This window comes from Nelusetta ayraudi, unplaced genomic scaffold (assembly GCF_046127955.1).
Source record: "Nelusetta ayraudi isolate G7.1 ecotype Tasmania unplaced genomic scaffold, CSIRO-AGI_Nayr_v1 ptg000023l, whole genome shotgun sequence".
Classification (NCBI taxonomy): Eukaryota; Metazoa; Chordata; class Actinopteri; order Tetraodontiformes; family Monacanthidae; genus Nelusetta; species Nelusetta ayraudi.
This window is the reverse complement of record NW_027466073.1, coordinates 1,162,501-1,190,389: the sequence shown is the minus strand read 5'-3', so window position 1 is coordinate 1,190,389 and position 27,889 is coordinate 1,162,501. Positions and strand designations below refer to the sequence as shown.

The 27,889-nt window shown below is 44.2% G+C and overlaps 1 protein-coding gene across 3 annotated transcripts in view; it reads left to right on the top strand.

Annotated features, from left to right (window-relative positions):
* The window catches only part of cdh8 (cadherin 8), a 117,878-nt gene that overhangs the window by 68,222 nt on the left and 21,767 nt on the right, over positions 1 to 27,889 (top strand). For all 3 annotated transcript variants that reach the window (XM_076028426.1, XM_076028425.1, XM_076028427.1), the window contains 4 exons: positions 11,388 to 11,507; positions 16,998 to 17,165; positions 17,450 to 17,637; positions 25,907 to 26,154. In XM_076028426.1, coding sequence (XP_075884541.1) covers positions 11,388 to 11,507; positions 16,998 to 17,165; positions 17,450 to 17,637; positions 25,907 to 26,154 — 724 coding nt within the window. The remainder of the gene's footprint in view (positions 1 to 11,387; positions 11,508 to 16,997; positions 17,166 to 17,449; positions 17,638 to 25,906; positions 26,155 to 27,889) is intronic.

Genomic DNA, 27,889 nt, shown 5'->3' with positions numbered 1-27,889 from the left:
AGCTGGCGGCGCTCCAAGTATGTCATCGAATCCTCTGAGAGTATAGACGGACGGGGATGGCTGGATGGATGGATGGTTGGATGGATGGATGGATGGATGGATGGCTGAAAGAAAGGCTTAACACGCTTGTTTTCTCCACGTCGTTGCAACTGCTTCTGTGTGATGGAGGCATCATCAGATCTCCCCAATCAAATAGGTGGCGCTGTCCCAGAAATAGCCTCGGTGGCGCCACCTGAGCGAGACGCACTTGCACGCTTGTTGTCCGTCTCATGATCCTCACTGCCCACAGAAGAGGGAGCTACACAAGTTGTGCGTGATCGAGATCAATACATAATCACTTTGCTGTCACCGACGGCGCCGTCAGGGGACCGTCCAGCTCCGCAGAGCAGCCATTTATGGAAAAAAGAGCGAATGAACCGGGATCGTCATGCCATCATTCTGAACAAGAGTAGGGAGACTGCAGTGGCTGAGGAAATGCTGGCCACTGGATATGGGATGTACCTAGCAACACACTTTCACTTTGGTAGGATTTCTTATGTTTTACCTATAAAGTAACATCGTGTGAATGGTTAGCAAAACTTGTTTTATTATTTATTTACTTTTTTTAATTTGACAATGTGAAATATCGCCAGTCGTTTTTTTTTGCTTTAATATCAAAACCTTCAAACATTATGACAAAGTTCAATGTTCAAGTTCAATGTTTCTTGTGTTAAAGTGCAAGTGTATATATTCATGTTTGATGTTTGACTCGCACACAGTGATGGAAAGGGCTACTGACAGTGGTGACTTGATCCACCACATGGGGGGTAAACCACCAACCAAATACCAACCAATAACACACTGGACTGTTTGTGTTCCAAAGTCACTTCCAGTGTCTCAGAATTGACTTTTATGTTTCAATTGGATTCAGCATCCGAAAGTCTAGGGGGGATGAGGAAAGGGATGGAATCCAAGTAGCTTAAAGTCCAGTGTTTGGTTCCCACACTCACACAGCGATGGTTTTTTGAGTGCCATGTCATGTGCTCCAGTTTACCAACCATTTAGCAGGAGATTTCAGAACCTCTCCCGCATGTTTCTTCTGACAAACCCTATGAATATAGCGATTTCCCTTTCTTTGTGGGTTTCCTTGACACTGTCATTGCACTGTGTTCCCTCATTGGGAGCAACTGACTTTAGTTTATTTGATTTAAATAAAGTGGAGAAACCAGACCAAGCAATAAAGATGAACTTTGAGCCACTATGAAAGAAAACTGGGTTCCTGTAATGCCTCAGCAGTGCCACACGGACTGGCTCCATGGCTCGTCACACTGATGGAGCCTCTTGAGAGCATCACTAAAATACTGTTCTTATTGTTGCCTGTAGTATAAATCCTTTATTTAACTTGCCTGCATTCATTTTCAGGCACATTTTCATGAATGTATATATGTATATATATATATATGTATACATATATATACATATACATATATTGTTATTCTTTGCCAGAGCTGTACACCAATTTTAAAACTAAAAGGGCTTCTCTTTAAGTAGTCTTTGCTATTAAAACCTGTGTCTTTCTTTGGCACACACAAATATTTCTCCTCCTAGAACTGGAGCATAAACTTACACAACTTTGGCACAAATAGTTTTTTTTTTCTTTCTAAATAGATATTTTTACAATTCCTGAAATGTTCACAGCAGAATGGCTGACCAAACGCATTGTCTGTGATCAATCAATGGCCTCATTTTTGATGTCACGCGGTATTACAAATGATTTTGTTTTTTTCTCTCAGCAACCTGAACCCAAACAAAATGCAAACTCCTTCAAAACTGCTCCCTTTAAAGCAATCTTTCTCAACCGGTGGGTCACAACTCAAAAATTGTCCACGGAACTGTTTTGATGGAGTCACGGCCTTGTATATCGAGAAAGTATTGGGCATTTATTTTGCAGGACGCACAATTCAATTTAATAACTTCAATAAGTCATTGACTAGACATGATAGGAAGTGGGCTAGCGTTTTTATTTTTGGGTAGCGACTTCACGATAAGGTAAAAAAACAACAACATTTGCCTGTAAACAGAAAGATAAAACATGAAAAACATGAAAACATGAAAACAAAAAAACACTCAAGTAGTAATGTCTTTGAACGACCAACAAATCAATGTTTCCTTTTAAATGAATTATCAGCGACTCAGTCCAAAGGAACCATTTTGTGATCTAAAATTTTCTTTTGCTGCAGCCCTCGCCTGCCGCACCGTCGTGCCTGTCCGTCTTTCTCTCGCCCCCCTGCGGTGCGAAGCCAGTCAGACATAAACAGTATTGTTTTACTGGGGTAGGGCTCGCAGCAGGGCACTGTTAGGCCTACGCACCGTGCAGCCCACAGCTCTCCCCATGCCTCAGTGATATCCCTGCTCTATGGCTCAGTGCCTGCATACATATGAATGCCCCCCTTGTCTGCTACCCTTCACGCCGCTGAGCCAGTCCAAACTAGGATGCTGCCGCGCAGCAGCAAATGCTTGCTGGATTTGGGCAATATGAGGAAATCCTCAAGTAGACTTACAGTTGTCAGAATACTGGACAGAAAGATACAATAGCTTCTTTTTGTATGATTATAAAAATGATGTTATTTGAGCCGGTAGAGCGTCCCAGCGGTGCCACAGTTCTGCTGCACGTACTGATGATGCACTCAGGGTATCGGAAGCAGAGGAGCGGCTCGTGCTTTTTTTGTCGACGGAAGAATGGAAGCTTTATTGCCTTTCCGAAACATTCATTTGTCGAAGAGCCACTCACAGATTAGTGACTTTCAATTAGCAAAGCTTCATTAAAACACGCACACACACACACACACACACACACACACACACACACAAAAAAAAAAAATTATGCTTATGTATGCACCAAACAGGATAAGAGGGTTTAATTGTTGCATGTGTTTTCTGACTACAGCGTCGCTGAGGCTGTCAAAAAGTTTGAAATGTTTGGACTGTGCCCTGCCCCTCCACACACCTCCCCAGGGACAAATGCAACAGATATGTAATGGAGGGTTTGTTGCTTTGCTTCACAGCACTGATTGTATGCAGAGAGGGAGGCAGCGGGGCAAAGCAACTGGAACTGTTTAATTATTTAAAAAATTAAACAAGTGCCTTGAAATGTGCCCTCCGTGAAAGAATGGAATCATCTGCCGCGTTAAATTGTGAATCACCAGCGTGCAGTGGCTCACATTAGATACCAGGTATGAAACAGAATAAAAGACGGGTGCACTGTAAATGCCACGCTGAAGTTGAATTGCAACCTTCACAACTGTGACAGAATCTTTTCTGGCTTGACATTTTTAATTGTGGTTTGTTATACACAGTAAAAGAGCCATCTCTCACTATGGGATGGTGATCTTGCACCATTGAGAAGCCTTGAGGCATAGTGATCTGGCTCAATTCAATCTGATTGGTCAGCTTGCTGGAAAGAAAGCTTGTCCAATCATCTTTCATGTTTGCCTCGATCTGCATGTGAGATTTGCACTGTTAAAGATTTTTTTTTTTTTCTTTTGTTGTCTCAAAGGAAACATATTGGTATTTCAATAGCACGGGGTCATTGTGCATTTGGTGCAGTTTCATAATAATGGCTTAGCATCTAAATTGACGTACTTTCCCAAATGCGCGTGACTGTTCAGACAGGCAGCAGGAGGAATCCTCTGGAAGACACCGTGCGTGGCACTGCTTTTAGGGATAACAATGTAGTGAATGTGCCGCTGCTATTACACCACCACATTCTTCTGGGTCCACGCTGAGGTGCTCATCATCTCAAAAACTGGGAGGCCTGATGCTCCACTGGGCAAGCTGGGCTAAATCTGTTCCAGTCGGAATTGTACGTTGAACACAACTCACCTCTTTCATGCTCGCTAATGTCCTTAACATTACAAACAACAGCGACAAAGACTCCCGCTACTCATGTTTGGACTGTGAGCGAAGCAATGGCGCAACGTTAGAACCTTGACCAGGCTGTGGGAAGGACCGTGGTGACAATTTGGCACGTTAATGCCAAATTTTTTAAATAAATAAATGAAAAAATAAAGCATCCTGTTTCGACGACAACCAAACTGATGATAATACACAACTGTGCTGTCGGGTAATTTGTTCCAGATATAAGCTGCAGCGTCCTCCTTGCAGCCACTGTGTGTCAGATCGGGGTTGCGTCCCCTAATTTATTCCCTCTCTGGTTCAAAGAAGATTCCTATTGATTTTCTATCAGTGGGCCTGTGTGCTGAGTAAATAGAAAGTGTGTGCCCTATTATTTCTGTCGCTTGATGAAACAGCAGGCTAGGACCCCCATGTCTTCATTCTAAGGGGCGGTGGGGGGGGGGGAGTGGATCCTCGGACAAGCAAACAAGAAATTAACAACCATATATTCCCAATGAATGGCACATATACAGAAATGCCGACCTTTATTCACAATTTCTCCTCTTTAAAGACGTGCACAGCATTCAGTTCCGTCTACCGCGGGACGTGATTAATGAGATGACGCGAAGAGTGGGGAAACAACCCCAAATTAAGGCTGTATTTTCATACATGTTTAATGCGCACCGTGTCACTCCGCGGGGCCCCGGCCTCAGCTTGCAGAGGGGGGGGGGGATCCGCTTTGCCAGGACGAGGTTGCACTCAGTCGCTCAGTGTCCGGACATCTGCTCGGCAGCGGGGGAAGAGTGAGACTAATCCATTTAGGCAGGAAACAGCGTGATTGCAACCAACTCGCACGTCTGTGACAGGTCTGAGCGAGAGCGGCGCTTATAAGGTTAAGCAACGGCAAGAGCAAAAAAAAAAAACAAAACCAAAAACACGGCAAAGCAGTATAGGTAGGTTTAAACCCTGCGTTGCATTACGGGGTGAACGTTCTCCTCTGTGGGCTTTTTTTTTTTTTTTTTTTTTTACATGGCTAATTCCTTTGGCGTGCCTTTTCTTTTTCTTCTTTTTTTTTTTTTTTTTTTTTAGCAACCATTCATCTTTCTTCATTCCCAGAAGTTTGGGTGCTGTGTTGCCATTATTGTAATCCCCCACAGTGCTGCAGGGCCGGCCTACGTTAAAAAAAAAAAAGAAAGGAAAAAAAGCCAGCCAGAGACAATATTCCTCCTACAATTGAGTTTCTGTGCCTTTCGCTGGGCCCACAGCTCCGTTTCTGGCTCTGTGCTCCTTGGAATTTCTGGCTATTATCAAAGGGGAAGGACAGGCTAATCTGCACTAATTTGATACAGGACCGAAACAGAGGCTTTTCTAATCCCTTATTTTTTATTTTGTTACATTTATTTATTAATTTATTTATTCATTTTATTTATTTATTTATTTTTTAATGAAGAGTAGTGAGGAGCATGCTGCCCCTATGGGAAGGGGGGGGGGGGGGGTGAGAATAAGAGCAAGCTATTTCATGCTTCAGTGGCTCCACTGTTTTTTTATGAAGGATTTTACTCCGCTCTCTTCTGCCACTGCTATCTGTAGTGTAACTGAATTTTATAAAAGCCTGTTTGCAATCGTCAGACACCTTTTTAGAAGTAGAAGGTACTTTTCATAATTAGGCGTGTGTGGATGGCTGCCTTCGCTCTGTGTAGTAGTGGTAGTAATTTAACTTTAAGGCAGATAAGGGCTCCGTATCTCTGGGTGGAGGGGAAAAAAAATGAGGTGCAATTTCCTTAGCTGTCTTTCATTTTATTCATTTGACAATTTGCAAACATCGGCGGCGCGCGAGCTCACGCGCAGCTCTGAGCACACACACATTGGGAACATTGCTCCTGTAATTATGTTTCCAGTCATTCTGTCAGTCAAATTATTGAGCGTTTTATTTACTTCTCTAACACTTTAGAGAGATGAGCGAACAAAATGGCGCCGCCTTCCTGCTGTGAACTCGTGGAGAGGAGAGTCAATGCAGGGCTGCGAGAGCTTTGCAGTCGTGGAACCTCAACCTGAGGGCAATGTTTACACCAAGGCGGGTTTCTCGAAAAACCGTGAAATATTTCATCGTTCCGACCTTGCATTCTTAGGAAGCCAGCGTTTTCACTGAAACTCACAATTCCGCACCAGACTTGTTACTGCTACTAAAGATGATCAGCCTGAAGTCTTCCTTTTACTCTCCATTACCACAAACTGCAAACAATCCTGGACAATAACACACGGTGCTCTTGGATTGTGTGCAAAGTGAAAATAAACACAACCAAAAACGATTTGCAAACCTCCTGTTTCACATAATATTTATTTTTCTTTTGGGTCAGGGGACTGGAATATAGAGGCAGAAAACCTAAAGGTCAGCAAACTAACTAACATGGCTCCCAGTCAACCTCATCACGTAGCTTTGAGGCTTTGTGTTCGAAAGCATCTCGAAGCAGAAGCTCAACTTTGTCGTTTATCCACACCGTCTTTTCACCAGCGATCTTTGCTGCCATCTCCGTGGTGCAAATGTTAGCGAGCTGCTACTTCTGTAAACACACCGTTGTGGATGTTCAAATAATTAAAAACCCTGCGTTAAAAACTTAAAATACTTACATTTATATGTCGTGTCTTTGCCAGTCGATGGCGCCATTTCAGTTGACTTCCCAGGATTCCAGGATACTTAACAGCAGTACGCAAAGCATCCTGGGATACAGAAGGACGCAAAGGATAGTAGCGGTGCATCCTCGAATCGGCTAAGAGTAGGCTGCATTTCAAGGGTGCATTTGGAGCGTCCTTCAAATTTTAGTGAACAGGGACAAGCCTTTGCGCAGTGCTATGACGTAACTGGCCTTCAAATGCAGGCTTCTTCTTCGTCCTTCGGGGAGTAAACTCACAGTGCCACACCAGGCCTGGCATAGGTACTGCATCATTTCCGGTTGTTTCCAGCGTGTCCGTCTAAACAAGGATATTTTTGAAGACTGCTTCGTGTAGACGCATTTCTTTTTTCCGAGCGCGTTTCCGAAAATTTTCTTTGTCTCCGTGTAAACCGGGTTCTCAGTATTCCTCACATGCACCATCAAGTGACTTAACTGAAAGTTCAGAAGATTCCAACCAACAAATATCAATAAGACGTCAACCAGTAACGAGTAAATCTAAATATACTTTCCGTTGGCGCTGCAAAGCATGCAGAGACATAGGATTAATGGGTGGTCACTGAACCGCAGGCATAAAGCAGAGGGTGCAGCAGGCGCTTGTGAAATGTACAAGGTAAGCATTGGCAAAACAGCAGCATCGCTACTCATAAGACTGTATAATATACGGGAACGCCGGCGTCTCAGCGGGCCACTTCGCATCGCTCTCAACGTGAAATAATCGGGCCCCAACGGTGACAACACTCCTGCAGATAGAGCAATAAGGCGGCTCTTGCTTTGTTTGGATGTCACAGGACCACCGGGCCCAGTGGTGCTTTAATTAATCAGTGCCGACGTGCAGAGCTAATGTCATCAAAACTGATAAAGAAGAAAGAAAATACCATCATGAAATAAAGCCCCAAAAGGTTTTCCAGCGTTTATCAATCTATCTAACTATCTATTAGGGATGCAACGGTACGGTTTTCCCATGGTTCGGTATGCATCACGGTTTTGGGGCTACGGTAACGGTACAGTTTTGAAACCCCTCTGACTAGCAAAGGCAATATTGCATTGTAAAAACTAGTTAAAGACACTGATATAATCAAACCACAAACTATTTTTTAATTAAAAAAAAAAAAAAAAACTAGTATCACATCAAATTAAACACTGATTGTTTTTTGGTTTTGTTTTTTAATTTTTTTGGTTGTATTTTTTTTTAGCCTCCTACCTGGATTAGCCCCCAGAACATGTTGAAGGCTTGTTAAGTCATGTGGATGTGATTGACCGGCCGCAAGCAACAGGAGAGACACGACCTCGACTGGGCCATGGCAATATTTTGAAATCATTTGAGGTTTGAAAGAGTGTTGTAGCTTCAAGCAACTTTTGTTTTTGGGCTTTTTATATAAGTTTGTTTTTTTTTATCACCCTGAAGGGCCATCTAGTTTCCATTATGTTCAATAACTCTCAACAGCAACAACGCCGAACCGAACTCGACGGATGAATTGCACTACAGACGAGAGCAAAACTTGTTTGTATGTTTTGAAGGTTAACGTTAGCACTGTCTGGACGCTGCATCTACACTTGGCTTGTGGACACTCGTGGACACTTTATTATAGGTGCATCAGAGAGAGAGAGAGAGAGAGAGAGAGAGAGAGAGAGAGGGGGTAAGAGAGAGGGAGAGAGAGAGAGAGAGAGAGAGCACTTCTAAAAAAGTATTTGAGTACATTCAAAGGCAAAAACATGCAATCTGTGAGAGCAATGCTGGATATACTGCAAGCTGTTCTGTGGGCCCTCCATGTTGTTTTTTTCCTAAACATTTTTTTTTTTATCATTATTATTATTTTTTAATCTTGTCTGAAACCCCTGGATCACATTGTGTAGGCCTGGCCTTCCTACATCAAAGCCTTTGTGCACGTGCAGCAGGCTGTGGTGCCTGCGGGCCAGAGCGAGGAAACTGTGGGTAAACTGCGGCCCAGGGGCCATATGCGGCCCGTCAAACTTTTTAATCTGGCCCGCCGAACTTGAGGAAATGATGTTAATAGTAAGTAAGCAATAGAATAGCTGTATTTCATACATTTCTTCAGTGTTTAAAGAACCATTTTAATGAAGAGCTAAATAGCGTGCTAATGAGGTGGGTCACCAAAAACACTCCATCCATCTGCTCCTGCTCCGGCCCCTCAGTGGCCACCACCAATCAAAAAGTTTACCCACCACTGGTGAGGAGGGACGTCTGCCTTTGTTGTCAGAGGACTGCTAAGCATCTCTCACGGAGACAATTAGTGTTAGCTTCCTGCATGCATGTTGCTTGCTCGCAGTTTGTCAGCTTCCCACACACACACACACACACACACACACACACACACACACACACACACACACACACACACACACACCGAGACTGATGAGGTGCGAGGTCACCGTGAATTAAAAGGAAGAGTTTAATTGCGCTAATAGTCTCTTTCGCCTTAATAGCTTCTTTCTATTTGGTGTTGACTTTAAGTCCTGTTACTGTACAAAGCAGCTCTGACGAGGGCAATTCAGATCCACCCAAATTGTTTTCTGATTAACCTTTTAAAAGCTTCCCGGAGCCGCAGGTTGACAAAGGTCTCGAGGTGCATTTTCTATAGCTTGATGGCTACTTTAATACAACAGAGCCGTATTTCTGCCGCATTGATTTTTGTATTGGTGAGGGTCAGGCTAATTGCTGCGGTGTTAAAGGGTTGATATCTGATTCCCACCTTCAATACATGCGCCTGCAGCCATATTAATGGCGTTGAAGGTTTATTTATCAGAGAGGGAAAATCGTTTTTTCCCTTTCAATACAGTGTAAAGTTTGGTTTCGGCTTTCACACGCGTGACACGGTGTTCCCGAGCTCTCAGCGCATGGATAGGTCGAAGTCGGGCTTGTGAGCAGCACTTGTGGGAAATCATTTTAAAGTTAATACCAGTGTGTGGTTCCTCCGCGCGTCACGTCCGTCAGGATCGCACTGATTGGCACGCGAGCTGATGTGTTCAGTAGGAGTTTGCGGGCTAAATGACTAATCAACACTGACACTACTAGTTTGCTCGATAGGCTGCGCCCCCATAATAGCCTCCCTCCTCCCGAGTCATATCGTATCCGCCTCGAGTAATTGACACTGATGGCAGAGCTGTACACACACAGTGTGAAGACATATTGAGGGCACGGGGATGACACTGCACACGACACGGTGCGTTTATGGCGCCACGCTCGCTATTTATGATAGGATTCGCTCCAAACCAGACACCAGACTCACCTTGTGTGTTATCCCATGAAAGCTCGGGTCTGTGCAAAGTGTTGCACAGTATATGTTCTTATATATATATGAGCAGGGAGGGGGATTTTTTGTGTTGTGTTTCGAAAGGGACATTTTCATTGTCTCACAGTTGGAAAGACCGTTACTGCATGTTTAGAGTAACTATCTCACATCATTAAAGGTCTGGTGTTTCGTTTCGAGAGTTACATATTCACAGTGAAATGATTAATTCACAAATTACTACTTAATTTGAAGACACTCTTTTATTCCCATTTGATAATGTATCTAACTCTTGATTTTGAGCCGTCCTGAATCTTTTCTGCTGAATACATGGTGCAAGTTTTGATTTTGGTCTTGTATTTATTTCAAAGGTCCAGTGTATAACATTTTGAAGGAAGCCCAGTATTTAAGGAAGCCCACCTGACAAGCGTGTTTCATATTAAGGATGCTGTCAGACTGCCAGGCCTCCTTAAAAAATGGCAGTGTAAGATGGCAGCTAACTAGGAGCAAGACCCTTGTTGCTCTTTGTATATTCTTATATGGATGAGAACCATTCTAAGCCTTGGAAAACCAAATGACTTGCGAGTATACACTTTAGTGTATTTATGGGCCATACGTCAATCTTTTCCCAAAATATAAAATTATTAATCAGGCCAAATTTTACAACCTGGACCTTCAAAACGTGAAATATAAACACATCCTGCAGTGAGCTGTGGAGGTATTGTGATTACCTTTAGTTGCGATGGCAAGGCTTCGACTGCATTTTCTATACATCAGCCACTTTGCAAGGTACATCAGCCGCTACAAAGTGGCCGATGGATGTGTCATAGTCACTCCCTCAAGGTTGGAGGTGATGTGCTACCAGGCAGGTTTTTCTGCACGCCTAACCAGCGGTTATTCCAGTGAATGTTGCCTCTCTATGGCCTCCAGACAGTCTGCACACTCACCTCTAAACTCTGACATCAACGACTGTCACTCACCCACGTGTTTCCATCTTTTGAGACAATTCTCTGGAAACCCTTCAGGTGGTTGTGTGCAAAAAATGCCGGTAGAGCCGCAGCTGAAATATTCAGATCAGCTCGTCTGACACCAACAACCGTGTTCACCATGTTAAAGAAAAGTCACTTCAAAATGAATTTTCCACGCCGTGCTGTTGCCTCAGAAAGCTTCAGCAAGTCGTCTTTACCACATCGGCTATTTGATTGGCCAATTAGCCAAATGCTTTGACAAGCACTGTTTGGTATATTAAAAATAAAAAAAAAAAAGGAGGGAGGGGCATGAGGTAATTCAGCATCATCAGTGTGAGTACCTTAATGTGCAAATGTCACAATTCACAAAATGTGAAAAAAAAAAAAAATCTCTAAAAATGCTGAAACTCACACGATCGCAACTGCACTTCAAACATCCAGCACGTACGATATGGGCAGCAGGAAGCAGTACTTTTTTTTTTTTCTCTCTAAAAAAAAAATCAACCCCAGAAAGAGTTCAAAACTCTCCGCCTGATTGACACGGTGATTCAGCTCAGTGATATGTGATGCTGATTGCTGATAGCGCCACAGCTAGATTTGAACCCCGTCTCTCTCGTCCCCCACAGGTACCCCCGTCACCCGGGTGACAGCCACGGACGCCGATGACCCCGTGTACGGGAACAGCGCCAAACTGGTGTACAGCATACTGGAGGGCCAACCGTATTTCTCCATAGACCCAAACTCTGGTAAGTAGCAGCGCCGTTCTGCCTTCCAGAATTTACTTTTTAACCTCATCTCACCTACGACGGCGCAACACTCGCGAGGGATGTGTTTTCCCATCGCGGGTGTGTTTTAGAAGATGCACTGGAGGGCTTTTTTTAAGAACACAACTCCAGCGAGGTGCAGAGCGTTAAGACGGAGACTCTGCGGAACAGCTCTTTGTTACTTCCCCATTGTTTGCCCAACAAAGGCTGTTTGAGATCTCTTTAAGATCCAAACGTGGCTTCATTAAATTTAATGGGCGCTATTAATACAGCGTGCAAATCCTTTTGTCTGTTGCCAACCGATGGAGAGCGTAATGTATTGCGGGACGTAATGAACGAGTGCCACGCCCTGACTGGGACAAAGAGGAATGAAATGGGCTTTACAGTAAGACGGCGATTACATCGGAGGATTACTGCATCAATCTTTTTTTTTTTTTTTTTTTTCTTTTCCTTGAAGACGGGGCAGGGACATTAGGACAAACCCTATTTAGCGTTCCAACAGCTGTCCTTTTCATCAGCCACCTCATTTAGATAAAAGAGTTTGTGAAGGTGCCAGAGCAGTTTCAAGCTAGGTGTGTCCAAGTGACGGCCAGAATGAGAACGGAAGGATGTAAGGCTTTTTAAATGTGTGTGTCAGAACTCCAGGTTAGTGGCCTCTAAGCCTCCAGTTGTCAGTGGTGAAGGAGGTAAACTGTTCACATGGCTGTGTTAAACCAAAACCAAAAGCAAATACCGGTAACCAACAGTGCTGAGGAAACCGTCTCAAGTCACCTGACTTGCCACTAAGCCTGGACATTGCGCGAGTCGTCCGCGTGCACGTGTGTGGGTGTGCTTTTCCTTAAAGGACAATTAGCAGTAATTAAGATGAGATTAGCGGGCTCTCAGCTTCGTCGGAATTACTGCAGGTAATGCAATGAATAACTTCCTCATTAATGACAAATTAATTCAGCCAGCTGCTATGAATCAGTCAAGATCAGCACATTTCCCTCCATATCTGGAGCACTCGTTAAAGAAACAAAAATCATCAGATGTAGTTTATCTTCGGCTCAAGCTGACTCATATTTATAATATTGTATTATATGAGGTATTAATTAGCACTAAATATGTTTCAAGCCATTTGTTACGTGTTCCCCTTGGGGGTATTACAGAGAGCGGGTTCAGTGAAAACTCTGAGTAAGTCAAGTTGGAAACGAGAGGAAAACTCTGGGTTTTCAGTTGGAGCCCGTTTCACTGAGAGTTTCACTCCCAGTTGGTAACACTGCTAACATGGTTGAACCCAGAGTTTATTTCAATCCAGGCCGTGCCCTGTCGTGGTCTTGCATTTATTTTGAAGGTCTGCAAATTTTGCATTTCGTATGTAGTTCATGGATGGCAGCAAGATGGCAGCTAACTAGGAGCAAGACTCTTATGGCTCTATCTATCCATCTATCTAATATCGATATAGATATAGATATAGATATTGATATAGATAGGTTGGAAAATCAAATGACTTTTATTGTACTGTTAAACCTTTACCAATATAAAAAGCAAAAACCAAGCCAAACTTTACAGATTGAACCTTTGAGCTGTTTCCAAAAGATATTTTTCGCCTGTTGAGTTGTTCCACAATCTTGTGAGACTTTAGTTTTGGTTTTCATCCAAGTATGTGTCTAAAATCGCCTAAAACAGTGCATTTACTCACCTGTAATTTTCTCCCGTGACACTTTTCTTTAGCGGTGTTCTTTCTTCCCATCTCGTAATAACATACTCAAATTCTCTGTATGAGCAGATGAAGTGTCTCGTTCCAGCGCGCTGAAGTAATGAATGTAGTGTGCTGTACTGAATTACGCTGACGACCTCTTGTTGATGGTTGCCATGGCGACTTTTATTGTCGGGGTTCCATTAACTTAAGGTGAACACACTCAGAGTTGATTGGACTAGTTCTAAGCAGCTGTTCTGGAAGTTTTAACCTACGCAGGGTCAGTAAACTCGGAGTTACAGTTAAGAGTATTCAACTGGTGGAGATGAAAACAATAATACATGTCAGTGCAGGCTTCAGAATTCATCAACGGATTCATGGTAATAAACATTTTGAAAAAGTGGACAGCCACAGAACGGATTAATGAGCTCCAACACAAACTAAAGGTATTACTCTCAGGTAAATGCCTACGCCAATCGGGGACGGATCATGACTGAGCGCGTGGCCCGTGTCGTCACTCCTGGTTTGGCTTTGCTGATGGTCGCTGACCATCTGAACGGTTCAGCGTGTCCTTCATGAAATTCATTATCAGAGCCACAAAATGATGGAACTCATTTGAGCGCAGCAGGTCATCACTGAGCAGCGGATTTTTATGAGCCGACTGGCTGTCCTCAATGCTAAATAGGCCAGCACTCATATACTGCTGCATAACATCATTATGTGAGCAAATAATAACAATAATAATAATAATAATTATAATAATAATAATAATAATAATAATAATAATAATAATGATGTCCTCACCAGGATCAATTGGATTTTTAATTGCAGTTTTCTTTTTTTTTTCTTTTCTTTTTTTAGAAGACATTCCAACACGTGTCTGTGAGCACTATGATTAAATAATGGCAAAACTACATCAATAAGAAATAAGATGGAAATCGACGTCTCACAATTTGGGGGGGAAGGGAAAAAAAAGGGGGGAAAGAAAGCAGCGTGAATAAACAAGCTGTGAGAGTGTCTAATTGTATGTGCATAAACAGAGCAGAGGATGAGAGCGCAGGGCTGAATGAGACCGCTGGCCTCGTCCTCGCCGCGAGGTAGGTGGCGCCGAGGGGCCCGGCAAAAAACACAACTGAAACGGACAATTTAAGGATAAGCAATTCATGCTTGATGAAACTGCGGGGCGCGCAGATGGCTCGTTCAAGTGAGCCAGATGTTTTAATGAATGCTAATGAAAAATAAAAGGTAAGGGGGGAAACAAGCATTAGGACGTGTCTGACACTTGGAACGCCGCGCTGGAAATGAAAAGCATTCAATAAATAAATAAACATCATGCCCCAATTCATCTGTTGGTTAATGGTCGGTAGGAAAAAAAAGAAAAGAGGGGGGTTGAGGCAAATATCTATGGAAATGAGTGTTTGTCTATCCTCCCTTTTCAGTGATTAGGAATTAATTTGAATAATTAACGATGATCAACAGAGATGAGAGTGTTGCTTCCACAGGATGACTGAACAGCGCGTGTGTTCGTGCATGCATGCTTGCTTGACTCTGTGAGTGTGTGTGTGTGTGTGTGTGTGTGTGTGTGTGCAGAATAGAAGGAGGTGTTCCATGGACTTTTTGCAGTTTTTATTTTTGGAACGACATGCTTGTCTGACTCGCGATGGTGCAGAACCTCACTGATGAGACTGAGAGACCATGCCTTATTTATTGCTATCTATATATGTGTGTTTGCATACATACATAACATTTTTTAAAAGTTACGAAATGACACTTAGATGAAATTAAAAGATGAAGACATTTCATTTTATTGAAATACACATTTTTCGGTGTAAGCTGCCGTGCATTTTCCTTTCTACATCCGCGACACCTGTTTATTTGTTTCCGCCTGATCTTTTATATGTTTGACTCATTCAACCTGGTTTGACAGTAGTCAAGACTGTGGTCAAATGTCAGATGTGAGCATTTCTTTTTTGAGTCATGAAAACTGCCAACTTCTAAGTTAGAATCAGAGTTGATAGTGATAGCAATAGCTTGTAGTTCATGGAGGCCTCATCTTTATATATATGTATATATATATATATATACATATATATATATATGTTTGTGTGTATGTGTGTGCATATATATATAGACAGAACTCTCCTTGTCTAGTCTTGCCTTACTCAAATTCGCCAAGTCAAAGTCCCATCCCAGCGTGCAACCGTCTTTAATATCCATGCATACATTTTCAAATTGTGCCTATTGTGGTTAAAACTAAAACAGTCTTTTTTTTGCTTTTTTTGCACCACTAATGCAGTAAACACAAACATTATTTGCAGCGTTTTGGGAACTTTGAGTAGAGCACTGAATAAGATTAGGGCTGCAGCTATCGAATATTTTGGTCATCGATTATTCTATCAAATATTCCATCGATTCATCGAGCAATCGGGAAAAAAAAAAACATGCGTTAGCTTAATTAAAGCGGCCATTAACGTCAGTGTTCCAGTTCACACCAGACGTGGCACAGACAGTGCGCGTTTCAGAAGCATCGCAGGTGCTGCGCCGCCATGGTACCGTTGCCGAAAGACGGCTTCCGTCTTCTCCCGATTTGCATTTGGGGCGTGGCCTGTGACGGAAGCACGTTGTGTCACGCCAGAAAGAGTCCGTGCGAAACGTGAGCTTTAGATTTAATTAAGCGACACCGCCAACGATGAAATTCCTTGATTATTTTTCGTCATCGAGTTACTCGACTTACTCAAGGAATCGTTGCAGCCTTAAATAAGACCCGCAAGTAAACATCTATTGTGAGCGACAGAGTTAACATACTGTGTTAACAGAGCCTGTGACCGGATGCCTGCTAATGAAGGCTGCCGCTCCGGTTCTCCTGCACACCCTGGCGGTGTGACGGGGGTCAGGAGGCTGTTTTGTTCCGTCTGAAACCTGCCTGTCACGCCCCGCTCTTGTTCGGATCACCGATGCTGCGCACGACCTCCGAGAGCACAACTGACCCGGGTGTTGTCTCGCATCCAGGAGGAGGAGGAGGGACGAGGAGGAGGGAGGAGGGAGGAGGGAGGAGGAGGAGAGTCTGTCGCCAGAATAGGAAATGCGCAGGCTCAGGCAACGTTGAAAACCACTCCCGCCATGATTTCTCATCATCAGAGCCGAGCGTCGCCCTCATTGTCTGCGGCGGCTCAGGGCCGAGGCAGGGTGCCGTGCCAAAGCCCGGCTTTTATGAGGGGTTTTATATTCATTTGATGATCCTGCGGGCCTCTGTTTCCTGAGTGGATTATCCGTATATGCCTGCGCTGAGCCCTTTTTATATGCAGCGCCGTGGCTGAGTCAATAAGGTCCGTTCTGCATACAATATTCAAGATTATACGAGACAGACAGCATAATTCGCACTCAATCAGAATACAAATGAGTGCGGACGGCGGCGCAGCGACACACAGTCAAAAACAAACACAGCTGATTTTCACGGCTGAGGCCGACTCGCTGCGCTCGCGCTGTGCTCGCGCTGCGCTTTTCCATCTCCTCAGCCTGCACACGGCTTTTTTCTCTCCCTCTCCCTTTTTTTTTTTTTTTTTCTTTCTTACCTATGCTGAGATTGCAGACCTTGTTTTGTGAACTCATGGTCTGTAAAACTAGGAGGGAGGCAGTAAGAGGAAGGTGGGCGTGAAGGTCACAGTGGGCCCCGCTCGTTGCACGAGCGCCGTTAAAAAGATGTGCCGAGTGTATCAGTCATGTTTATAATTGCGGTAATGTGTTATAAACTGATCCCCCCCCCCCCCCCCCCCCTCTTCTCCCCTCTTTTCCAGCTACCATAAAGGTCGCCCTCAACGGGATGGATCGGGAGATGCGGGAGGAGTACCTGGTCGTCATCCAGGCCAAGGACATGGGAGGTCACATGGGCGGCTTGTCTGGGACGACCACGGTCACCGTCACGCTAACGGACATCAACGACAATCCGCCAAAATTCTCCAAAAGTGAGCGACTTTGTGACTTTTCCACGTGTCGAGTGACGTTAAGGAGAAGAAGAAGAAGAAGAAGAAGAAGAAGAAGAAGAAGAAGAAGAAGAAGAAGAAAAGAAACAAGAAAAAAAAAACTTATTTTCCACAATCAAAAAATTCTCCAAGCGGTCGAAATTGGAGGAATAAATCAAATATTTAACAGAACAGGGCTGTTGATGATGATGATGATGATGGTGATGATTCTGTGGCGTCTTTGCAGTACATCGTCTAATTTGCTCAACGTGCGCTTCCTCCTCAAGGTTTGTACGAGTTCGTCCTCCCCGAAGACCTGCCGCTGGAGCGAATGGGCGGCAAGGTGAAGGCCAACGACCGAGACATCGGCGAGAATTCCAAGTCTACCTACAACATCATGGAGGGAAACGATCAGGGAGTGTTTGAGATTGTCACAGACAGCCAGACGCAGGAGGGGATCCTCCGACTACGGAAGGTGAGCTGGGGGGGGGCGGCTCAGGTGTTCTTGAACCATCTGACAAGTTGGTCTTGCAAAGTGCGGTTGAGGTCGTCCAAGGTGCTGAAGCTAGAAGCTGGTATTGGTAAAGCTTTCAAACCTCATCTTACCTTAAATTACATTTGCATTTCTTTGGTGTAACTTCTTTCAAGAACGTGATGGAGATAGAAACGCTAAACAAAGGGAAAAAAAATGCAAAACGTGCTAAAAATGCATGAAAATGCATAAACATGCTAAAAATGCTAAACAAAGGCACAAATGGGGTCAAAATTTAATCTGTTTATCAAATCACACAATCGGATAGAGCACCCAGATTCTCACAAACACTTCTATTAAGTTCCTAAAAATGTGAAGAAAAAAAAGGAAGGGGAAAAAAGCTATCAGGGACCTGGAATTGATTATTACATGGAAACTCTGATGTTAGCACTCATTATTCTCATCCATCCATCTTCTATACCCGCTTCCTCCTCTCAAGGCCACTCAAGGTGGCAGGGTCCTGCCAGTGTCGCTCCTAGCTGTGGTCAAGTCACCGCACTCACACACACCTACGGTCAATACAGTTTTGTCTCACATGCATGACTTTGGACTGCGGGAGGAAGCCTGGAGAACCCGCAGAGAACCCACACGGACACAGAGTTGAACATGCTAACTCCACACGGCGTGGCCCCAGGAGATCCCGGGAATCGAACCCGCAACGGTGCTAAGCTAAGCACTGCACCACCTGTGTTACTTATCCTCTTCCATTAGCGGGAAAAGAAGAGACGTCTGTATATCCGAAAAACTGTTGACGTTTTAAGGTGCATTTTCATTTTGTGCAACGCAAAATCTGATTCCTGCAAAATGTTCAGCTTTTATGGACACAATAACGCAGTTTAGCTGTTTGGCTCGAGGCTAATTCTCACTCATTGTCAAATGTTTTCAACTATCATTCTGTTCTGCGCCATGTCCAGTAATTGTTTCCCCACATCTTTGTGGCCATAAGAGCAGATGGAGCGAACCGAAACTTTGTGCATGTTGTTGTTGCTCTCTGTACTGCTGACACGTCCATATGGGAGGGTTGCAGTCTTTCACCACAGGCCTTGCAGCACAGTTGCTGTTTAATTGCCTTGCTCAAAGGAACATTACCAATAGCCATTTTGCGGAGCCGGGAGGTGTGTGTGTGTGTGTGTGTGTGTGTGTGTGTGTGTGTTTGTGTTTGTGTGTAGCCGGTGACCATAATTCTGATTACAAAGGGGAAAAAAAAAGGAACAATGTCTCTCATGGCAAATCACTACAATAATGTGATGCACTGTGATGTTGGTGCGAAGCATCGCTATCGTTGCCATACATCAGCTAATTTGAAAGCAAAGCACAGTGTCACCGCTGCTATTATCCCACCATCTCAGTCAGGTTCGCGCCACAATAAGCGGCTGGATATGCATATAAATACACTATAAATATTTCCACCAGGAAAGAAAAAAACAAGTGGAGTCATAAGCAACGGGGGGTGGGAGTGTCATTGCCTGCACATGGAAATTCAAAGATTCCATTCCGGTGTTGTGTGAAATTTTCACTTAAAGACTGCAAGGCATTTTAATAAGACAGGCGTGCAGTATCTCAAGGACATCAGTCGAGAATAAAACCCAGAGTTTGGACGCGCACTTGAAAAGATACCAAAGCGGTGCTATTTATACATGTATGTATTCTGTATACGCAGCTTGTAAATGTACAGTTTGACGGGAATTTTTGCATAAATCGAATCGCACCCATGACTGATGGACGGGCTTCTTTTTTTTTTTTTTTTTTAAAGCCTTGAGTCACGGTTGGCTCAGTGTCTGTGGCGGAAAGCTATGCATCACTCAAATATAAAGTGTCATTGTGTTGCAAGTGAAAATGGCATTACCCCAAGGACGCGTGGTGTGACTTTGTCAACGTGTGAACAATGAACTGTGTGGGAGGTGGAATGTATAAGAGCGGGCCGGGAAGTCTTATGGGACTATAGCTCACTGCCACTAAAGAAACATCAGGGCAGGAGAACAAACTCAGCACAAAGTATAAAATCTCTAAGTGTTGACAAAGCAAATGTCAAACGTATTAGTCTTTGAGAAAACCTCCTGTACCAGGTCCCGCCGAGCGCTTCGCCCCTCCCAGTTCCCCCCTCCCCCGCCCCGCACCGCCCTGCACGGCTCTGCCCTGCTTGCCTGCATCGCTACAGCGAGATAAATGCTAATGCGTAGGGAAAGCAGCAAGGCATTTGCACACTAACAGTTCCTGCATCCCTCCCGATGACAGCATCTCAAATTGAGACGAGTTAAAAGAAGCAATTGTTCTGCCTTAGCTTATCTTCTTTCTTTTTTACAACCATTGGGCGGGGGTGGGGGGTGGGGGTGGGGGTGGGGGGGGTTCCTGAGTGTATCCTCTGCCAGCGCGCCCTGTCCCAGTCGACATCTCGTCAACATGGACGGGTCTAGAAACGCCGCTCAGCCATCATGGAAATTCAAATTGTCAGACACCCTCTGCGGCAAGGTGAAAACACATTGATCCGACCCAACACCCTACAGAGGCGCAAACCAGGGGAGAGATTTCTTTGCTGTTTGGCTTTTAAGCTTTTTATCTGCCGGCCCCCAGGCCTGTCCGGGGATGTTAGTGGGATGCTGAGCTTTCACCCCTGCAGCCACAGCTGAACTTTGAAGTCCCTGAATGGCCTGTGTGTACACGCCGATTTGATGCTAACTCTCCAGAGGAAACAAAAATTCCCAGCAGTCTCGGGGTGTTGACAAAGGAGGAATAGAACAGAACAAAGAGTTTTTGGTCTCCTGTTTTCAACCTCCGTACCGTACACAGCAAGGCAGAATTGTCGCTGCTGTGCGGCTTTAACTCCAAAATGTCTCGACCGTTTTCTTCAGTGTCTATTTGTGTCCCTAATGAACTGCAGCTGTTTAAGGACCTTTACACCCTTGAGGCCTGGGCCTGGTTCTGAAGACACTCGACCATAAAGCTCAGTTTATTGAATTAGTGTGAACACAAGCGTCCCCTGCGTACGCTCTTTTTCAGAAATGCTGCCTGGGACCACTTGTTCCGACGTCTCGGCCATGTTTCTGTGCACTCAGGCTGGCGGGACGGGGAGGGAGTGGGGGGCAGCAGCAGCAGCAGCAGCAGCCCAAAGCTGCTGGATCTCCATTTCATTCTCTGTGTATTATTATTATTTTATACCCTAGTAGTGAATGTCTCGTCTACAAGAGAATTTTGGAGTGGTCAGATTCTGAGATCTGAGGAAGGGGGAGGCGTTGTGGGGGTGGAGAGGGGGAAGGCTTGTACTGTTCAAGTCCATTTTGTTCACTGCGCAGCCTGTGTCCCCGCTGTCGGGATCGCAAAACAACGGGCGCTAATAATTAAAGGGACTGTATCAACAAGTCTCTATGGGGATTATGGCATTAGGAAAACTTGCAAAGATGTTGAAATGTCCCTTTAAATGTCCAGTGTCTAATATTTAGCTTGATTTATGAATTCATATTGGTAAAAGCTTAATATACTGCACGTAAATGCATTAATTAATTAATTAAAAGATGTATAATCGCAGCAGTACAATAAAAGTAATTTGGTTTTCCTACACTTAGAACCGTTCTCATATACTGTACATACAGTATATATCCATAGATCCAGGGTCAGGCTCCCAGTTAGCTGCCGCCATATTTCACCGTATTTCTAAGGAAGCCTGGTGTGGACAATCCAACTGTCTGACAGTGTGTTTTGTGATTAAGGTGAATGCTGGTATCTTCAAATAAACCAATGAAGAAGAAGGTGGAGGAGGTATCCAGGTTTGAGTGTGCAGGCCACTGTAGCTCACCGGCAAGCTCAGAAGGGGGAGGGAGAGTGAAAGGCCCTGCAATCTTAAATGTAACCACCGGACCCACTTTTGGAATGGCGAAGCCCCCAGTTGAAAAAAAGCTTTGCTCCAAACTTCCTGCTGTGGTCCCTGCATCAGGTGTCCTAGGTTGCCAGCTTTCAGACTAACAACTCAGGTCTGAGTCATGTTGCATTGGCGGACACGACTGCCTCCCTCTCTCGCTCTCTTTCTCTCGACTGGACGCTGCGGGTCAGGTCGGCCCATCCGTTGGTTCTTTGTGCTCCCGCTGCCGCTGGCACGCTGACCACTCGGCTCTCCTCTGCTCTGCCATCTCTGCTGGTTGACACTGGCGGCCACTCAGCTCTGTGCACAGCGCTGCTCTCACTCTGCTGCTGCCGGCGTGCTGATCACTCGGCTTTTCTGCTCTCTTTCTTGCACACCACTCTTTTCCTTTTGCTCGCAGGGGAGGTTCCACACTTACCACAGTGGTCTGCAGTGGTGCTGCAAATTTACCTCATCAGAGCTTAGATATACAGGGGTGTGACTCCCGCGAGGAGGACAGCTCAGTGTCCCATAATAAAATCTTAAATTCAAAATGAACCTTAAGATAAAAAAAAAACAGTGCCGCTAACCAAAACAGTTCATGCAGAATCAGTCCATGGAATAAAATGATGTCACATACACTAGGACACTTCTCTAACACATGGAGGCACAGAGTAGTGTCACCAATGACCAGCAAAGGTGGAATCAGGGAAATCATTTTGTAATTGCTTGTTTAGGCTAAACTTGAATGCAGATTAATGCAAATGTCTTTTTTTTAAAACAATGTTTTTATTGTGTGTTTTGTTTTTTGTTTTTATTTATTTTTAATGTGGAAAAAGGACAAAAGAAAGCAGAACACCAACAGGTCAGCAAGTCAACAAAGTGACATGGATGTAACATTGTATTAACACACTGGTCCTTATAGGCCAGGGGCTTCCAATGAAACAAAAGTATTAATACTGAACATTAGGTTTTCCCTTTTATCCACATATGGTCACAGTGCAAGCCAAATGCTGAGCAGAAAAGGTCTTAATAATCACAATCATAATCATAATAATAGTAATGATTAAAAAAAATGACCAAGAACAAACAGAACATGGCAGATAACAGAAAGCTTCAGTAAAAAGATGTGGTCATGAGTCTGTACTACTTTCATACCATCAAATGGTTTAAAAATAAAGGATCAGAGTTAAGCAGAGGGGGCCCTTATTCTACCACATGTTCATTCAATAAATGGGATGGATCATTCTTTTTGTATATTGGACAAATCCACCCCACACCTTTTGAAAGGTGTGCTGTTTGTTTTTAAGAGTGTAAGATTTTAATTCTAGAGGTAAGCAATAAAATAATTCCCTAAACCACATTGCAATACCTGGCCCACTTGTATGTTTCCAAGTAAAGGCTATTGTCCTCTGTGCTTGTAAAAAAAATTAAATTTGAATTTAACAAAAAAAAAAAAGTATTTTAAATCCTCATTGTTGGCCACGACTGCTTCTTGCGCATCAATGTCGTGCTTTTGCTTGAGCTAAAAGGCTGAAATAAAAGAGGAAGGGACAGGCTACAAGCAGAGTGGACATATGACAGGCTGGCAGGACGAGTAAAATGACTTGAACAACATGAGATGAGGGTATAGAAGTGACATTTAACAGCTTTGCTAGTAATCTTCCAGTCTGCTGTGGCAGTTAGAGCCACTGGCGCCACGGCCATTGTCGTGATGGCTCGGCAGTCGCCCTCTTCACCAACGGTCAGTAGCAAAGACAGCAGAGACGAACATGATTGAGAATGTTGAATGGGATTTGTACGTTGTACTGAAAATACCCATTCTCATCATTGTCACTGGGCTTGTGCGGCCGACCAAATGCCACTTAGTCCGAAGCGTTGAAAGGTCATTGTTACCGCAGTGGTAAAAAAAAAAAAAAAAAAAAAGTTATTCAAACGTGCCTGCCATATTCCTGCGACTGGCATATAGGCATCGTAAAGCCAGTTTTGCCAGAAGGCTGAAACCACTAAACCTGCGAATGTTTCCATCCTTGTCAGGTGGCAATTAATTAAAGAAAACTAAAACTGGCAGATGGCACTCCGGGTAATTGATGGAACACGTGCGCTCCTGCCATCATGCCCACCACTCACTAGCTAATGGATCAGTAGTGTTGTTGGGTGATGAGTTAAATGCATAATTAATTTTTTCTGCGAGGGTAAATACATCAGCCTCCTGTTTTCACTTTTGAAGTCTGACGCCAGGGATTTTATATCTGGAAGTCGTGTGTCTAAGATGAAGATATGTTCACCTTAAAATGAATGTGATAGCATCCTGTCCAAAACCACCACTGACTTTATTGGAAGAAAATAAAGAAAAGCTACTCTACAACACAATTAATTGCACACGTCCTTACCAACATTATATATTCAGGCGCTTCATTTTTAATCAATTACAAGTGTCCATCTTAATGTTGAAATGCACTTGCGAGCATTGCCTAAAAATGCTTGCCTTCATCTATTCATTTTTAAATGATAGTATTTCAGCAAGACAGTAGACACCAGTTTACAATTTGTCGCGCGAATCGCATTTATTCCAAGTCAAATGTTTGTGGCGTTAACTCAACGAAACATCTTGTCATTTGTTATTTACGTACAATCCGCTCATCAACCATCCACCCATCCATAACTCCACGCTCTCACGTCCTCATCCCTCTGTGTTCAGTTGCACTCCATTAGCTCGAGGTCCAGCCAACATGACACACTTAGTCAGCACAGGCGTGGAGATCAGAGGGAGGGAGATGACAGAGGAGTGGGTGGGGGTGGGGGTGGGGGTGGGGGGTGTCAGGAGTGAGGAGGAGATGGAAAAGAAGGGAGGTTAATAATTAAAGTGCTCCGAGCGGCTTCGTCCATGAAGAACTGAGGTTGAGAAAGGCTTCCTGGGGGGCTTCGCTCTGTCTTCTGGTCACCTGGTCCCCGAAGATGGAGATTGTGAGAGTCAAAACCCTCCCCACCGTGCCTGACGCTCACCTTGACGCACACCCCACCTCCTGTCTGCCCCACCACCCTCGCGGCTATGAGCTCAAGGCCCTTCAGACCATCAGTTTGCACTTTATTTTGCTAAATACATTATTGGTTTGGTTCGGAATCTTCAGCTCGAGCTACGATCGCCTCAAGCACAAGGCCCAGTTTTGATTTCCCTATAAATCCCGGTTATGTAGCATGGGAAGTGCCTTGATCCCATTATTGGAGTAGCGACTACAGATGATTCAGAGTGAAATCGTGACAGAGCGGAGTGCTCGGAGAAATTGTGGCGGTGTGAAATGAGTTGCGACTCTCACTTCGCCGTCCCTTAAACGTGAATGACGAGTCGCGTGAAAGTGTGAAAGCAAAACTCGGCGACACAACTTTGAAAAATTGCGATTTGGGACAGATGTATCTGGCGCACGCCGGCGCGTTCCGCGCAACATGTTTTGTCAAATTACAGCCTCCGCTGACAGTCCCGAACGAGCACTTGTTCTCGTTAATTTCGTGTGATCTTGTTGCGATAGCGGCGCAGAAAAGCTCCGACGCAGCGGCGGCGGAGCCACCAGCGAGAAGCTTTTGTGCTGTGTTGTCACAATGGAGGTCGCCGAGTATCTTCAGGCCGCACAGTAATGGCAGGTAGATTCACAACAAGATTTGAGCTGAAGGGAATGATCAAGGAAAGTGTGTTTGCCGTAATGGATAGAAAACACATCACAGACTCTTCTCTCCACACAAATAAGCCTTTTATGTGGGTGTTTTTTTTTTTTTTTACTTTTTAATGCAGGTTCCTTCTGATGGTTCTAATGGCAGGACCCCCTTCATCAGAAAATCTCTAAATAATTACAGTGTGTGTGAAGACTTAAACATAGTGTATTTCCATAGAGCCTTTCTGAAGAGCCTTTTCGCTCCATCTTTCAAAAGCTCACTTAAAATTCACTCAACATTCCATGTGCAGTCTCATGTTATACAAGCCTTGGTGAAACACAAAGGTGGGATTTAAGCCTGAACATAAAATAACGCGACCTTAGTTAAAAAATTTGTTAATTTACTTTTCTTTGAGTCAACTCACAAGTAGTAAAAGCAGCACCATGAACCAATAGCGACGACCTGAAGGTTGCACTTTTTATTTTGACGGCAGCGTCTGTCACGGTTCCCTGTTTGCACTGCTTTTACAACACACCCTGACTTCATTTCACACCCGTGCATCCGCATGGAGTCTCTGCGAGTTGTCTTTCAATTGTAGATGCCACGTAGCTGCGTAGCTTGTGCACACAAGCTCTAGCAATACATGGTACAATGCTGTTAATGTAATTTCTTTCTTTTCGTTTTTTTTTTTTTTTAAATCACATCTTAACCACTTCCCTTGTCCCCTTGCAGCCCTTGGACTACGAGAGCAGGAAGGCCTTCACCCTGAAGGTCGAGGCCACCAACGTTCGGTCGGAGCCCAACAGCGGAGGGCCGTTCAAGGACACGGCGACGGTCAAGATCGTGGTGGACGATTCCGACGAACCTCCTGTGTTTTCCAAACCCGTCTACCTCCTGGAAGTCAACGAGAACGCCCCCATCAACACAGTCATAGGAGCAGTGACCGCCAGAGATCCAGACTCATCGGGCAGCGTCGTCAGGTACGGGACGGAATATGAGCGTGCTAAATATTTGCACTGGGCAGACGAAGCCAAAGCTCTTGGAGAAGTTGAGGAGAAGGAGAAGAAGCAGGAACAAAAAAAAAAAAAGCTTTTTAACTTCAATAAAGACTGCAGAGAATAGGTTAACAAATGGTACTTTTCAGGATATAATGAGTTGTTTTAATGAAAGGTTGACACCGCTGCATGCAATTAAATCTCTTCATGGCCGTGACCTTTGGAGGCTGCAGTTGCTACCTTTCCGACAGACACACCAAAGACAGAGAGGGAAGGAGAGGGGGAAGGGGGTGGAAAAGTGGCTGTGTTGCAGAACAACTTTGCTCTTAGTCTCAACACTATTTCCCTCCTGTGTGACTCATTCTTAGAAATACCACAAGGGCACCTTGAGGATAGGTTATATAGGCAATTTCTCTCGCTCCATCTTGGCATTTCATTAATTCTCTAGTGACTTGCTGACCGCATTCCCGGGACAACATTCAACAGGTTGTGTGTAATTGCATTGCGGGCAGCCGGAGCAACCTGGGTTTCACAGATTGGCCGGGGCCAATCTATTGAGCCTCCACTGAGCATGGGGCCGCTTCATTTGCTGTTTCCACCGCCCTCCTTTTCCTGGTGGCATCCTCATGTTTAGTGATGAGATTGCCAGGGGGAATTGAGGCCTGAGGACATGTGAGGTCCCCTGGCAAAACCATATTTCACATACAATGACACTTTTTTTTTTTTTTTTCATCTTTACGTCTTTCTAGGATCTACAGCACCGCGGGGTCTGTGAAGCACATTTTTACTTTAGTTTGAGGGTTGTAGAGAGATGGTTGCGGTCTTTGGGTGCCCTGAAGGGGGCCCGGAAGGCAGTAAGCCAGCCTCAGCTCACCCTCTAAGACCAACAGGATACATTTGAATAGGAAGAGGGAAGATCAGTTCTCTGACTTCCTTCATTAGCACCAATAAGAGCCTCAAGGCCTGCAAAACTCTCCCCTAGCCTGCTTAAGCTGCTTGGGGGCTGTCAGACCCATAACCATGTCAGCACCCAAGTTTAGTTTTGGTTTAGTTTGAGTGATGGTTGTGGATTCTCCCCGTACAAACTGAAATGTTATCCTTTAAACTTCCATGAAATAAATAGTAGAGCAGTCGTCACATTTTTAAATATTTTCAAATCAACAGTCTGAGGCTTACATCCCTTAAATTTTCACTGATGAAACCCATCAGTCAAGACAGAATGAAAAAACAAATGTATTTAAAAACATGACCAAACAATAACTGCAGTTACCATCGTAGCAAATCAATTACTTCTCTCCATCTGTTTACTTGATATTAACCTTCAGTTCGTCAAAATAGCAAAAGTTATTTAATAATGGAAAATGGAAAGTCAAGTGTACACAGTGTGTATGCAGAATCAGTCTGTTTCCAAGGTCAGCAAAAAAATGTAGGTTTGAACTTTGCTGATATTTAAGAAAGATACTGTGAAATTGTACAGTATTGTGTAGTTGTGCAATTGCACGGACTCTTTGAAAAGACATTTGTGCTGACAGCAGATATGGTCAGATGTGGGCATATTAAACTTGATTTTTAAAGTAGTGGAGAACTGACCATTTTTATACTGTATAAAGGTCAATTCTTCAATTAGCTATTGATTAGCTTGAATTTGCCTGTCTCGTAAGATAAAACTTCTCTTTACACTCAAAGTGATAACAGTGCTGCTGCAGCTAACGTGCTGCAT